Here is a 16,632-nt window from a genome sequence, read left to right on the forward strand (position 1 = left end):
TACAGCTTCGCGAACGCGAGCCCCTATCCGCGAACGCGAAGGCCAAAAAGCCTGACCCATCGCGAACGCAAGAGGTCTATCGCGAACGCGTAGAGTCATTTTGCCCAGTTATTTTAAAGTTCCAAAACATAACCAAAAACGGGATTTCATAATACTTTCATAAACCCTTTCTTCTCCAAAGCTCCTAGGCGATTTTTGAAGCATTTCTTCACCAAAGTTTCTTGGGAGCATTGTTTAACTCGTTTTCTTCATTTTCCATCAACATCTATTGAAATTCTAGGCCTAAAACATGTAATTAAGGTTAGAAATTAGGGAATTGGGTAGAGTTAGGGTTTTTTTACTTTTCTTGATTTAGACCTCGTTTTGGGGTCGAATTTGAAAACAAATTATATATTCGGGCTCGTGGGTGAATGAGTGATTTGAATTTGGTCCGAACCTCATGTTTTGACCAAACGGGCCCGGGGTCGATTTTTGGGATTTGGGGAAGAATGATTGGAAAGTTATAATTGAACATTGGAATTGGATTGTTTAGCACTTATTGATGATATTGAGTCAATTGTGTATAGATTCGATTGGGTTGGAGCCGAATTTGAGAGGAAAAGCGGTGTTAGAGGCTTGAGTTGGTCGTGGAAGTTCGAGGTAAGTGTTCTGCCTAACCTCATCTTGAGGGATTAGGAGTTGAGTCCTATTTGCTACTTGCTTCTTGTTGAGTGCGACGTATAGACATGGTGACGAGTATCTATACGTTGCTGTCGAGCATGACCGTGAGTCTTAAATTTGAACGTTGTTTTGCTCTTAGATGGCACTTCGGATGCTTTAATTAATGATCTCCTATATTGAGTAAAGATTGATTTTATCCTCATAGATCTTAGTTATGACTGAGTGAGTTGAGTACAAAATGAGTTAGGATTTGGTTATAGCTGATTCTCCCTTGCCGGGATGACTGTTTCGATATTGTTGTTCCCTTGCCGGGAAGTTATTATATTATTTTGTTCCCTTTCCGGGATTTCTTGTAATTTTGTGATGACTTGTAAATGGGAGCGGGTGGTACACCTGCCACGAGATATAATGAAATGGGAGCGGGTGGTACACCTACCACAAGATCGATGAAATGGGAGCGGGTGGTACGCCTACCACGTGATATAATGAAATGGGAGCGGGTGGTACGCCTACCACAAGATATAATGAAATGGGAGCGGGTGATACGCCTACCACAAGATATAATGAAATGGGAGCGGGTGGTATGCCTATCACAAGATATAATGAAATGGGAGCGGGTAGTAAGCCTACCATGAGAAATAATGAAATGGGAGCGGGTGGTACTCCTACCACGAGATATGATGAAATGGGAGCGGGTGGTACGCCTACCACAAGATATGAGAAATGAGATCGGGTTGCACGCCTGCAACAAGATGAAACTGAAGGTGAAAGTTGCCTTATTTCTTTTTATCCGTGTTAGAAGTTAAATTGTAGTTTCCTTATTATTCTTTGATATTCTGTTTTATCTGCTACCCCCGAAGCATGTTCCCCTTCCCCAGCTTTGATTGCTTATTACCTGTTTACTTTTTCCGCCATATATTATATAACTGCACAGGTTTATCTGGATTCTGGTCCTAGCCTCGTCACTACCTCGTTGGGGTTAGGTCAGACACTTACCAGCACATGGGGTCGGTTGTGCTGATACTACACTCTGCACTCTGTGCAGATACAAGAGTAGCTTTTGGTCAGCAGCAGTAGCTCGGGAGCCAGCCTTCAGTCCACCGAGACACCGAGGTAGCCTTGCAGGCGTCCGTAGGCCCGGCGTCTCCTCTATCTTATTTCATATTCTGTTATCTCATGTATTTGAGACAAACAGTGCTATATTTTTTTTCAAACGGTTGTATCTAGTACTCTTAGTAGTCCGTGGATGTTATGACACCAGGTTCTGGTTAGAGGCACGTGATGGTCTTTGAGACATTTTCGTTTTCTATTTATTTAAGACTTCCGCTAATTTCATATTCCGCTGTTATTTAACGGTTTATTTCCTTGTTATTATAATTGGTAAGAAGTTTTAAAATAAAGGAGTTAGTGATTTCTAAGTTCATGGCTTGCCTAGCTTCTACGAGTAGGCGCCATCACGACTCCCGAGGGTGGAAAATCTGGGTCGTGACATTACATAATATCGATCTCATGTTAATTTCCTTGTTTAGGCTAATTCATAGCTAATTTAGAATACCCAACCCTCGAGGTTTCATATTTGACTTTTAATTCGTCGAATTATATTTACCCACCTATGAGTATTTACTAATCTATCAACTTCAACATATTCATATATTTTATTAATCCAATTTCATAAAGTTCTATTGATTCTTTAGGAAGAAAATTCTCAATTGTGTGAATGAACTAGTGTAATTTCTATTACTTTGTAGAATCTTCCAATCATGATAATCGAGATTAAAATCTATCAGAAGGAGAAGCTCAAGCAATACCCGTAAAGCACAATTCGTGCTTAAGATTCCTCAACAGAATGCAAAAGATTAACAAAAATTTATACATATCTTTCCTTGTTTTACTGACTTTGGCCAATCTCCTTATTTAACTCTAACCATTAAAATATATTCTCAAATTTGTGGAATATAGTACCTGAAGATTTGAACAAATAATGGCTGGAAGTGGCTTCTTTTGCGGCACCAAACTTTTCCCCAACTCACCTTCTGTATTTTTTTTTTGATATTTGACTTAACCCTTGACCCGTCAAAAATTCCATTTTGCTCTGGCTTGGTTTTACGCATCAAATTTTGATTTTTTGGCCAGAGAAAGGGGCTTCGGTTTTTTTTCCTTTTTGTTTCTGTTAGCTAGCGTAGGGATTTGCCCTATTCATCTTATTTTGTATTTTTTTTTGTTTTTTTGTTCTTGATGGTAAATTACTTAATTCCCCTCTTTTTTGGTAATGAGTATTACACAGGAACATACTCATGAAGGAGCGATTCCACCGGCGTTTTGTCACCGGCCGACCGGGAAGAAGAGGAAGAAGCTTTCTCCTTTTGTGGGATGGTCTTGGAGGTTTTTGCCATTGATTCAGGTAGAAAGAAGCGGAAAAAGGTAAAATTTGGTGTTTTTGGAACTAACTAAGTTGACTTAATGGTTGGTGAAAGAGAAGAGATGGAGAGAGAGAGTAAGAAACTTAGAAAACTTGGTGGAGGTGAAAGTAAAATTTTGATTCAACCAAAGAGCCTATATTTATAGATTCACGGCGACGGCTCGGTGGTGCTAGTGGCCGACCGTCCACTAGCAAGCATTGATGGTTTGCAAAATTGTACCGACGGGACATTTCGATCGCCTGATCGCTTACGTCACGTGGATGACATCATTATCAAGGTCTCCAGCAAATCGAGACTCAAGTCGTTTCTTATCGTTTTACTCTAAGAAACGAGGGGTCTATCTGTATGCGGTAGAAATTTGGGCTACCCAATTTCGTTCTTTGGTCGAGATAGGAATGTCACGTCGAAGAGCTAGGACGTCGAGTCCGGACCGAGGTAGACATTGATTGCGACCAGAAAGAGGCAGACTTCGAGTGACATCAGCATAGCTTGATAACGGAAAAGGCGAGATATCCGCGATTGGTCGAGGATCGTGGCGTGAATCTCGGAACGGATCAATCTACAACGGTTAATTAGATGTTAAAATGATTTCCTACTATAATTAAAAGTGTAACTTATTTAGGATTCCTCTATTATATAAAGAGAGATCCCATTCATTTGCAAGGATCATCACTGTTCACCAATAAGAATTTATACACTTATTACTTTCTTGCTATTTCATTTACTGTTCCTCAAAGTTGCTTACTATTCTTACTATCCCACCTCGAGACTATCCCAAGTCGAGGTCGAGACCTGGCTAGCATACTGGTTTGATTTATTTTATCCTCTAATTTATTCGTTTATTTTTTTACTTATCAATTGGTATTGGACGAAATCACATATCCTTAAAATCACAATATAAGTTTAATTATTATCTGAATTTGAGGGTAAACAACTGTTCAGATATCATTTTTATACATGTAATTTGTTAAACATTTCAACAAAGCAGTGTCACGTGACATCGCTTCACCCAATTTATAAATCCTCCCTTACTTGTGACACGAAATGCTTCGTATACCGGGCTATTCTTTAATTATCGTTACGTTGGGAGTTTCGTTTAGTAGTGAAGGTATGAAGGTAAACACGAATTTTTTTCAATTGAAAGTGCAATATTTGACAAAAGTTTTAAGTTGCTCAATTTTAGTTGTGCCGAGTCATATTAACATTTTCCTCAAAAAAGATTCCCAAAATTATTGACTGGATCGGCCCTTACGGACGATGAGCTGTCCGATTCTTCAAAACTTACAATGTCCGAACACGTGTCCTACTAACAGTGAAAGCCGCCTGTTGTCACGTGCGACTCATGTGACTGCCGATGTGCTACCTAGGACCACGCCAAAACGCCGTCTACTAAACGGCGACCATGCCGTTAAATCCTCCACCAACACCAATAACTGTTATTTTTAGCTGAATGAACCACGTATCAAACACCAAACGGTGGACCCCACAAAGTAAGCTCATTTCATTACGGGCCTGACACGTTGTTGCCTCCAACAAAAAGGTGGCCTCAATGCTTTTCAAATGCCCATTAATTAATTGAGCATGGTCTTTGATTACTAATCATGCTTATGATACTATTGCTTTGACTAATTTGCCCTTCTGATGTGGCTTAATTACGAGATTGACCTTAGCTCCAAATTTTTGGAACTAAAAGTTGGGTACATAGAGGTTTTGGTGCGTGGTGACTTTTTGTATGGAGAAGTAATCTCATTGTCCAATTCAACATCACTCACCAAGGATTCATCATTTGGCTAAATGCACAGGTGTATTTAAAATTTTAAATTTATCTATTCTCAATTTTAGAAAAACCAGCTTACTGGATTGTGAATAAATTATTTATATATATTAAATAAATTTCTTAACACCAATACAAAAATTTGGCTTAATTTTATTGAATTCGTAACTAAAATTCTAGCTCTATTCCTGATTAAAGGTTATAAAAAAGTTTCTTGCAATGAAATTTTAGAACTAAGCCAAAAAAAAGAGTATAAGTAACTAATAAAAAGTGTTTTATGTCACTTTAGGGGTTTAATATAGGTTAGCTTGTTCCTTTGTTGTGTCATTTTTATTTTCTATTACTTGGTCAAAAACTCATCCATAATCATATTCCACTTGATATAGCCATTTTTTTCCACATCATATAGTTTGCTTGATTGACTAAGCAATTGACACATGCTCAATATGAATGAAGATTATCAAAAGTCAAACAACTAATTTTCCAATGTTTATATATGCACTTTTGATAAAAGAAAGTGTAACAGTCTAGATAGAGATGATCAAGTACAAAAGCATTGGGTGGTTTTGAGTCCTTTCGGTATATTAAAGATCAACACATCTTTATAGTTAGCTTATAGCCAGCCACCTTACTATATCTTCCTTTATCCTTGTAGTTTTATTTTTCTTTTTCCATTCAGTATTTGATATTTATATTGGGATTTCAATAAATCGAATTTGACATCGTGTAAGGTCCATTAAAGAAGAAAGCGCTCCTTACAAGATTTTTTCCTATTTCTAAGGTTCGAACCTTATACCTTTAATTAAAGGTAAAAAGATTCTATCCATTTCCCCGCAACCTTTTGTGTTGCTCTTTTTATAAATCTTCATTATCACGTCAAATTCAAAAAAAGGTTAACTAATTCTTTATTAATTTTAGCCAAATAAAAAAATTTAGCCTAAATAACGCAGTTCTATCCAAGTTTTATTATAAATTGTATTCGAAAAATTTATATAAAAAAGTAACATACTTAAAAAGGTAAAAATATTTTATTTTAAAGAAAATGCCATATATACAAAAAAATCCACGTGACAGCTGAGTTCACTCACATTTTTTGCCACATCAATATCCAGGGGGATACTAGCTCTTAAAAGGCGAAGTTGAGGAGTGTAACTAAGATTACGAATAGTTTAAAGATGTAATTAATAATCGTGTCAAGTTTAGGGGAGTGATAAGGTATTTTGCCGTAGTTTTATGACCAATAGACTGTTATTTGGTGGACAAACTTTAATTTTAGGCCGGCTAATGGATAATAGAGAAAATGTTTATTATTTGAATATTCAAAATTTTAACTTCTGACAGAAATATCATATAAGATGTAGGGAATGTCAACGTGCACTTTGGGAAAAAAGTGTAGCAAATTAATTAAATAGATTGATATGAGTAACTCCAAATAGCATTGGATAACTTTGAGTCTTTTGGCATAAATAAAGTTTATCACATCTTTGTTAAGGTGGCTTGTACTAATCTATTTTAGTGGACAAATTTTTTTATTGGAGGGCGGTCAGTGGATAATACTAGTAAAACGAAAAGGGTGAAATGAAGAGTGTGATTTTTATCAAATGTTTTTTTTTACCATATCAGGACACTATTTAATAAAATAATAACTTGATCCTTTTTTCCAATATTTTATATGACTTTAGCTTGTTTATTGAAAAGTATGATTCTATTGGTCTGTCGTATGATTATCCTCTTAAGTGGATTTGACTTTAGTTTTATCAAGAAAAGAATTAGTTCAAAGAATATTAATTTAGATTTCAAGATAAGTCATGCACTCCAATATCATGGACACCATCCGTTGACAAAGCAAAGCTACTCCATTTTTTATTTATTATTATCATAAATGAAAAATAAAAGATAAGGATGGCCTTTTACTTTTTTTTTTTTTTTTGTTGACTTTAAAATTGTAAAACAGATATTTGCTAATATTAACAGAAGAAACTAAAAGTGAATAATGGAAGAGAGAAAAAAAGCAAAATAGTAGAATACCATCACTTTCTTATTATGTCAAGTGATATTTCCATCCGTAAAATTAAACAAAAGCATCTTTATGAGAACTCAAATTTAAAAAAAGAAAAGAAAAGAAAAGCTTTGAGTTGGATTCTTATGCAAAAGCTACGTAGCATAATTATCATTTTCATCAAAAAGAAAAAGTATGAGTTACTCTAACTAAACCACAAATTTGGTAAGTGGTCCTAAAAACCTCTTTCTATTTCAATTATAACCAGTCCAAGAAGTTCCAAAAAAGGGCGTCAGGTATTTCAGTTTACCACCAAAGGCATTTTAGTCATTCAACCACACAACTAAAATAATAAAATGTAAATAATCAGAATTAAGCTAATCATAAAAAAAGTTTTTCCTTAACAGAGGCATGGAAAGCGACTTTGGCGTGACACATACATAAATTCCAAAATCCAAAACCCCACAAAAAAGACCACAAAGAAGAAAGAACACAGTGAAATCTCTCACCCTCCACTCCCCCTTTCTCTCCATATAATTATAAATTATACATATATTCTATATATACATGCATGTATAATCTTCTTTAAAATATTTTGTTATCAAGAACTTGCTTTTTAGCTTTCTAGATTTATGTATAGACACAAGTGAGATTTCTGAGCTTTTCTTTAAGTGCTCTCATCCCCAGAGAAGAAGGCAAGTTCCCTTTTTTCTTATTTTTAAATTACCATATTTTCTTGAATACCCAATTGGGCCGCTTCTAATCTTAGTATTGGTAAAGTTTATGTCTTTGGAGCTCTGATGGGTAAAAGTTTGAATTTTGTATGAAAGAAATATGATTAGGGGAAGTATAGTTAATGGAAATTGGATTTGTCTTGTTGTTTGGTTTCTGGTTTTATGAGCAAAATGGCTTGATTTATGCATTCTTGGTCTTCATAAGATATTGGTATTTTCCAAGTGTTACACCAATGAGTGTTGGAATATTTGAGTTGATGAATTGTAGGGATCATGTAAATCTTTTTTTTCCCCATACTTTTGGGAAATTCTGGGTTTAAGTGGTAATTCTGCATTGAGCTGGTGTGGTCTCATCTTCACTAAGTAAGATATAGTCATTTTTGCTTTTGTATTAATCTTTGGAGAGGTTTAGATGTGTTAAGGTGTAATAATTTTAAGATATCTTTAATTGCAGGTAAGGTAGTGAGATCTTCTCTTAATCTCTTAAACTGTCTTTATTAATGGACCATACTTTGAAAAGCCAATATATGAGATTTGAAACCCTGAAGCTCAGAAATACCAGAAATACTAAAGGAAACAAAGGGGAAAAAGAGAAAGATGAACTTTTCTATTTGTAGATTTGTGCTTTTAGCTTTTCTGATATGTTATCTGCATAATCTGGCTCCCCTAGGATTATGCAGTTTTATCATCTTGATATTGTTTAACTAGTACCTTGGTAAAATATCATATAGTATGTAGGAATATCAGTGAATATGTAACAATAAATAATATTTAAAAAAACATGAGGATGATTCAAATGTCACATAAGGGGAATTCCATTTTAGCAGTTCTGTGAAGCCTACTCGATATGAGAGAGAAAAGCTATACTCTCTCTCTTACCCATGAATAGATCTTATCAAAGAGAAAAGAACCATTTATGTGATGGTCTAGATATAAAAGAAGTTATTTTCTCTTGTCACGTCATTCGACCACACTCTGTATATTTCCAGTTTCCTGTATGGGTTCCAGGGGAATATGGAAGCTGTGGACATCAGAGGCGCAGGATTTAAATCCTATGGGTTCAATTTTAATGTCTTTAACATTGAACCCATTATATTTTTAAAGTTATGGGTTCATATATATTATTTTTGTAATTTTAATGAATTTTTACATACAAATTTTTACTCCGCATCAAAAGTTATGGGTTCAGTTGAACCCATAGTTATTACACTACATCCGCCTCTGGTGGACATACAGTGGTACTATTTTTGCTTTAACTTACAAGTTTTTAGGTGGAGAAAATTGCAAAACTTGTTTGTTGGTGATGCAGTCCTATGGAACCTACTTTATGCATTTGCAGAAGGAAATACATTTGTGCATACTTGATAATACATTAGTCCCGAGATAAATCATATCCAGAGTTGATAAATGCTTCGGCACTTAGTTCACGTCGTAGAAAACTGGGAAAAACGTGCTTGAATGTAGTTGACTGACAAAGCTTCAGATAGCATGTAGTTGCTTGAGATAACTGTCTTTAACTCCGCATGACACAAAAAGATGATTTTTGGTGTCTGTCCCAGTTGAATTGCTCCTATTATTCAGCTTTGTGAGATATCAACTGTTCTTACTAACCGAGTCTATACTGTAAAATTTTGAGTAGATCGTAATTACTTGGGGCAGAGTCTAATAATGCCTACTATTGCTAAACATGATGGCCGGCAGCTGCAGACTGCGCTGCGTACTACCTCACAACCAGCTATCCAAATGCAATCATGGTGGCAGGGTTATGGTGATAATACTATGCCTTTGGCAAGTGAAAATACTATTGCCCAGGGGAATGCTGAAGGTGGCAATGAAGAAAAAGAAACAAATGCTCAAGCCACAGAATCTGGTATTTTCCATATTACATACTGCAGTGCGATTGTTTCATCCCTTAGTTTCTACCTGTATCTGATTTATGAATCAACGGCATCACTGACTTCTGATGATAATTCCTGAAAGAAGGTGATAACGTTAGTTCCCAAACCAGAAATAAAGTCACTGAATTGTACTCTATTTTGATGTTGAAGCACAAAAATCTATGTCATGCAACCACATTTAGCTGATTACCGCAGCTTGAGCTAGAATTAGTCGCACTCTGTGTGTTTCTGCAACTTTTGTCCACCTCCTTGTATATTCTTATATTTTGCTCTTGTCCAGATATTATGATAGTAAAGAAAGGGACAATCATTCGAGTTTCTTGCATATTGTTCAAGGTTGGTCTAACTATTTACCATTTCCTGTGTTATACCTTCACAATTTGGAGCACCCCATCTACAACTTGTGTTTCGCGTGAATGTGTTCCTTTCAGAACTGACTCGGTAATCTAGTGATGCTGAACCAATAGCCTTGGAAGCAGTCTGACTTTTATGTAAATGGTGATAGATCTAGTAGAACTGCTATGGGATAGCCATAAAGATGATGAGGTTCTAAACACATTAGTGGATGACATTTTCCTCTAATGAGAAACCTACTGACTTTGTGCAACTCTATGAGGTGTTGTGGACGTGCCTTTGTGTAACAGCCCAGTCCCCTAGTGATATTGTCCAATTTGGGCCTAGGCCCTCACGCGTTTAAAACGAGTTACTAAGGTCTAAGGCTTGTTAACTTATATACCCAGCATCCTCTTGTGTTTTGCCGATGTGGGACTCTGTCTAAAGTCTAGGGTGTTACCAATACCCTTTCTTATGGACTCAGCGTCCTTGCTGTGGTTTGCCCTACCACATGGGATTCGCCTAGACTCAGTACTGAGGTTTTTCCCGCCTAATCGGGATTTGCCTAAACTCAATTGTCCGCTTTGGGTCTAGGCCCTCACGGGTTTAAAACGCGTCACTAAGGTCTAAGGCTTGTTAACTTATATACCCAACATCGCTCTTGTGTTTTGCCGATGTGGGACTCTGTCTAAAGTCTGGGGTGTTATACTTTGATCCCAGCAAAAGCAACTAAGGGTTGATAAATTCTTGAGACCTGGATGCCTCCAGAGCATTCTTCTAGTAGTAAGAGCGCATTGCGTGATGTATGAGTTGGACATACATCTCGGGGTTGAGTGATGCTGCAAACAAAAGCCTGGTATTTAATTAGAGAAGGGTAGAGAGACATGCCCATTATATACTGAGCTTCGACCTGTGAGCCACTAGCCTCGAGGATTTCTCGGCTATCAAAAGGAAAAAAGGAGGAGACCGGAGATGAAGTTCAATATGGTGGAGATGACTTGTCTGCATAACTGATTTGTCAAATGGAGGTCTAATGAGGGTTCTACTTATAGTTGGTAAACCGAGTAGAGAGGTTCAAATCTTGGCATAAGGGGCTATCTGTTCGAGGAAATTTGTGTAAGGTTTTTTTCCCTTATTTACAAAGGAAAAAATATTTTGAGGCTATTCACTAGTGCTGCAAAGAACATCAGTTACTACCACTAGATCAAGAGTAACTTTCTGTTTGCAGCAAGAGTCCTAGCTAGTATGGGGACTTAGGGGGTGTTTGTTTTTTTTAAAATTGAGATGTCTGAATTTGAATACGCATCTTAATAGTACGGGGCATTAAGCTGAACTTTTCAGTATAATGTTCTTTTACATAAAGTTTTTACACCCATAATAAAATAGCATGGCTGAAAAGGAGTCTTGTCAAGGAGTGTTGTGTGTTAGGAAGATATCTAATTAAGTTCTGTATGACCGGTTATAAAATCAGCAATGCTATATGGAAATGAATGTTGAGCCTCTAAGGCCCATCATATCCACATGATAATGCCTTAGAAATTCAAATGTTAAGATGAATTGTGTTTATACTACAAGATTGGACAAGATCAAAAATGATCACATCCGGTAGATGGTGCAAGTAGCATACCTAGAGGATAAAACGAGGAAAGTTCGCACGAGATGGTTAGAGTATGTCGTACATAGATCTCAATATTCATTGGTACATAGGTGTGACACTATGATGATTGATGTGATAAAAAGAGAACGAGATTCATCTAAAAGTATAGATGGGTTTGCTTAAATGAAGTTCAATCTTTAAGAATCAGTGCTGGCTTCGCTAGAGTATACCGCAACGGAGGCAAAGGTAGAGTTCTTAGAGGCGAAATCAACTAGTTGGGGATTAAAGCTTGGTTGTTTAGGTCCATGTTCCGAGATTCGTTTTACTCTGGTTTGAAATATAGGATGTCCATATAGGAGTATGTGTTAGATTTAGAGAATTCCCAAAGACAAAGTATTTAGTAATGGAATCAAATAGGTCTGAATATAGCAGAATGGATACAGAAGATTCATTTAGTCAGTCAACCTCAGACTAGTTTGAGATTGAGGTTTAGGTGATTAATTGCCTAAAATGTTACGGAATATCTTCTGCATGCCAAATTTGGTGTTGGGACTTGCTTGTCTTCTATGAATTCCTTCGACTCTATTCAGCCTGAAGCTTTATTTATTAACCATTCTATCTTTCTCTCACACACAAAGTGTCTCTTTCTTTGCCTTTATTTGCCTATTTATTTGTTTCTTATGAATCCGCGTACTAATAATTTATGTTGCTCGGACTCTCCGAAGATGTCGCCGGGTGCGTGTTGGATTCTCCAAAAGCAGTGTATTTTTGGAGAATCCGACACGGGTGCGGCAGTATTTTGGAGAGTCTGCGCAACATAGCTAACAATGTTCATCTTGCTTTTACCTTTTCCAAACCATGATTCGCATGTGGCTTTTTATCAGTGATGTAATTTACATTTTCAGGATCAAAAGGAAATAACATGCAATACAAGCAGCACCTCAAGCATATTACATCCACAACTGCTGCCATCATGGGTGAGCATCAGAAGGAACTCACAGGTCATTCAGCTGTAAGTTTTCCTCCCTCTTCCCTCTCTGTTTGTCCACAGCTTAATGTGTACAGTTACATCTAGCTGGTTGTGCAGATGGTTGTGTAGATGGTTGTCATCAGTTGAAGTTAAATTGCCGGTTCCATTCTTTCCATATTTGGTAGCCCACTACATTCTGAAAGATTTATTCAGTTACCTGTTTTTGCAGATGTTGACATCATATCCATATCCAGATCTGCAGTATGGAGGAATGATGACTTATGGAGCGCCTGTAAGAACAAATCACTCTAAAACTCTTTTGCAGATACTAATAGTTACTATACTATCAACTTTGAATTCTATGCTTTCTCCTTTGTCTATGTAGTCAATGCTAGTGTTATGTTTGTGTTCTCTCACTTTGTTGTTTACACTAGTGAAAAGAAACAGTACTGTGGCTGCCATAGCATTCACGGTCTGGATAAGCGGTAGCACTTTTCTTAAGCACTGTCTCAGTCAAGTAGAAATTGGTGCTTTATTCTTTCTTTCTTTTTTCTGGATGTGACGGTAATATGTTAGTGATGGAGTGGTGCCATGTTATAGTTGCTAATCGTGTTTTCTTATTGTCAACTGGTTATGTTTATTCAAAAGTACTTGTTTGATTGGTAACCCGACGCTATATTTGTAATAAACTGCACTTAGTTCTCACCCTCATTGATCCTTGGAGTTGTGTGCGTTTGTACATGGTACTAGCCTTTGGCTTTAGCTTCTGCACTTTTAGCTCTGTATTATTCTATGCTTGAGTTGCAGCTATATTTTGCTTTGAAGGCAAAATATAGGTAAGCTAAACGTTACAAAAAAATTTGGCGTGTTGTCAGGTACATCCTCACTTATTTGAAATTCATCATGCCCGAATGCCTTTGCCTCTTGACATGGAAGAGGAACCTGTCTATGTGAATGCAAAACAGTACCATGGAATTTTAAGGCGAAGACAGATAAGAGCTAAAGCAGAGCTGGAAAAGAAAGCTATTAAAGCGAGAAAGGTATAATCATATCGGGAAGCACTTTCTGTCCAAGATATGTTTTTTTTTCTCAACAGGAGCAGCCCTAAATTGACTTATTTTGGACATATTCTTCATGTCACTTGAATTTTCAAGTTATTGGTATTAGTAAATATATGAAGTTATAATCGGATTAACAAGCTGTGCTATGCAAAAGAACTGTCTGAGATTTGCAGTAATTGCTGCTCGTGGTCTGGAGAGCAGTTTTCCTGGTGCTTTATTGTGTGGTTGAGGGAGCTTTATTGTACAATAGCTCATTCAACTGATGTTCTACAAGGGAACTAAGAGAGACGAAAAGAGAGATTACTGGAATTTCTGCGGAACTAATTATGTTTATTTGTACTAGCAAACAATCGTCTATTAGAACATTGTCAAATAAGCAGGTGCTACTGAGTTCTGACATCAGTTTTATGAACAATAGCTGCCTTGACTATGTTGGTCATATATTTATGACTTTTGGTGCAAGATACCGTGGAGAAATAAAAAAGAAGAGCAGAAATACATAACAGAATAGTCTTCCCGGCACCTGTGACCAGCTTTCAATATACAGCTAACCTTCCATAGCCACATGATAGTGTGACTTTAAGCTATGCTTCATATTAACAATTCAAATATGCTCTTCTCTAGTATTTTTTTTAATCGGTATCATGCTCGTGTCTGATTTTGGTCTATAACTTTGCTATGTAGCATGGGAATTTTTTAAGGTTCTGTGCTTGTCAAGAACCTTTAGCCAACCAACACACTGTTAATCATGTCAGAAATGACTTATACATGTCAAAGTCCTTGTCATGATTAGAAAAAGGTGGCTTTTATAGGCGCTTCTCTTATATATTTATGTTGAAAATAACATTAGATCCATGATTCCATATGCTGCAAGCTGCATTTTGATGTTTAGCGCCTATACTTTGTAGTCACTGGTTTCTGGGAGGGTTGTTAATAAAACTGACATTGGTTTGTTTGTACTTGTTAGCCATATTTGCATGAATCTCGGCATCAACACGCTATGAGACGGGCAAGGGGAACTGGAGGCCGTTTTCTGAATACTAAAAAGCTCAATGACATGGACTGTACAACAGAGGAGCCTAAAAAATATGGGGCTACTATTCCAACTCACTCTGGCAACTCGTCAGGTTCTGGGAGTTCTGATCAACGGGAAAAGGAAGGATATACAGTTCAAGACATGCACAAAGGACGCAGCCGGAGTTTCTCAACTAGCAATGGCCATGGTTCATCTATGTATTTTTCCGAGAACACTGGAAATGAGCAAAGGAATGGCTATTACGGCCGTGGAAGTTGGAGCCTGCTTGTCAGCCAGGCTTCTCGTGGGGCAGCACCCAACAATTAAAACGCTACTCTCCAGTGATGGAGGTGTCAGCCCAGCATTTGCTCGTGCCATGGTTATGTTTCTTGCATCGTTTGTGCTTTAAGTTTAGCTACACCTAAACCCACTGACATGCGAGGACTTCACTGTGGTATGGCTATGCTCAGGCAATTCATTCTTGGCTTGGTTACTTGTACTTGATGACCCAATGAGGAAGAAAGAGTATATGGTGAAGCATGATATGTTACAAATTCGCCATTTGTTTATCTTTCCCCTCACCCTTTATGTAAATAAAGAAAAATATATGTCAGACTGTAGGATTAGAAGCAGTTTGGAATCTGATACTACAAATTAGTGCAGCATCTTGAATGTGTGGTTATTTGTTGGGTGGGTTTGTTTTGTAAACTGACATACTATGAAGTTGTTGCTTTTGTGCTGTTTGCTTGATATTCCAATGACGATCTGCAATCCTCTCGACCCTTTGTAACACTTTTTCAACCATTTAACCCAAACGCAAATGGTTGGTCATATTTTTCTTGTGAAACAAGTCTATTCATATGTATTTAATTTAGCTTTTAAAAAGATGGGAAATAAAGAACTTAAAAGGATACCTGAGAGCTGGAGATAAGTTTCATGAACTTTCTCCTCCTTCACAATGATAGTCCGAAAGATTTTGAAACGTATAGAAGGTTTCTCAAATTTCAGCAGATGCGAAAAACCATTAGATGATTTTCTTTTCTCACTTGTGAAAGTTTTTGTAGAAAGAATTATTTTACGCGTACGCGCGCTGATGAGAGGTAACAAATATTTAGTGGGTTGTTAGGTGATTCTTTTTCCACTCGTGTAGGTCTTTATGGACACAATTATCTTAAGCGTGCCCAGATGGGAGACACAATTATCTTAAGCGTGCCCAGATGGAAGATAACAAGTATTTGTTTGGCTAGTCAAAATACGTGCAAGCTAATTTGCAAATCATTGTTATGCATGATAAAATGAAATATTCTCTTCAATAAGCAGGGTTGCGGGAGTAATTGAAGTTCCATTTGACGGGATAGTAAACTGTTTTCTATGCCCTGGAATAAAATTTCTCAATATATTATATGATAGAAAGATGCCTACCAAAGTGAAAGGTAAATTCTATAGGACAGTTATAAGACCGGCTATGTTATATGATAATAAATTTGGTAGATAAGATTAGAAATGACCACATTTGTCAGAAGGTGCAAGTAGCATGCATTGAGGATAAAATAAGAGAAGGTCGCTTGAGATGATTTGGTTATGTCCTGAGTCGACCTACAAATGCACCGGTCATAGATATGAAATTATGATGGGAGAAGTTGTTAAGAAGGGACACCATAAACCTAAAATCACATGGGAGGAAGTTATCTCAAAAGACTATATTGGAATCAATGTATATTAGAGCACAATGGAAGAGAACAATCTATATAGGTCATACTACTACTATTACTATCATTTATATGTATTTATCTTTTTTTTACTTGCACTTATATTTTATTTAATTAATGATGATAATATGATTTAAGCTAAATGAAAGGGACGAGGACTCATTCCCAAACAAATCTAAATTGCCATTTATGAGAAGAGTTAAATACCGAATTACCTCTCCCCGTTTCAATTTTGTGGCACATAATCTCTTTAGCATTTGAAAATACACGGAAAATTTACTTAACTATATTATAATAGAAACTTATTTACCACATTTATTTAGGTTCTTTCTTAATTACATTGTATATTTATAATTACAATTTATGTACAAAACCATAAAAAAGAAAAAAGTTGAAGATCTCTTAAATTTAGCCATTATCAGTTACTATCCATGATACCCCTCCTACATTTCCGATTCTTTT

At 36.6% G+C, this 16,632-nt stretch overlaps 1 protein-coding gene across 2 annotated transcripts; it reads left to right on the forward strand.

Annotated features, from left to right (window-relative positions):
- Positions 1-7,324: 7,324 nt before the first annotated feature.
- On the forward strand, positions 7,325-15,219 carry LOC107768790 (nuclear transcription factor Y subunit A-9). Of its 2 annotated transcripts, none has more exons than XM_016587941.2 (6): positions 7,325-7,548; positions 9,227-9,457; positions 12,321-12,427; positions 12,615-12,677; positions 13,261-13,425; positions 14,414-15,219. In XM_016587941.2, exons 2-6 carry the CDS (start codon positions 9,256-9,258, stop codon positions 14,786-14,788), a joined length of 912 nt encoding a protein of 303 aa, XP_016443427.1. In that variant the 5' UTR covers positions 7,325-7,548; positions 9,227-9,255; the 3' UTR covers positions 14,789-15,219. The 2 variants fall into 2 exon arrangements, with proteins under 2 accessions (XP_016443427.1, XP_016443428.1); XM_016587942.2 differs by having other exon boundaries at positions 7,408-7,548; positions 9,289-9,457.
- The last annotated feature ends 1,413 nt before the right edge of the window (positions 15,220-16,632 follow it).

Source organism: Nicotiana tabacum, chromosome 22, assembly GCF_000715075.1.
Source record: "Nicotiana tabacum cultivar K326 chromosome 22, ASM71507v2, whole genome shotgun sequence".
NCBI lineage: Eukaryota > Viridiplantae > Streptophyta > Magnoliopsida > Solanales > Solanaceae > Nicotiana > Nicotiana tabacum.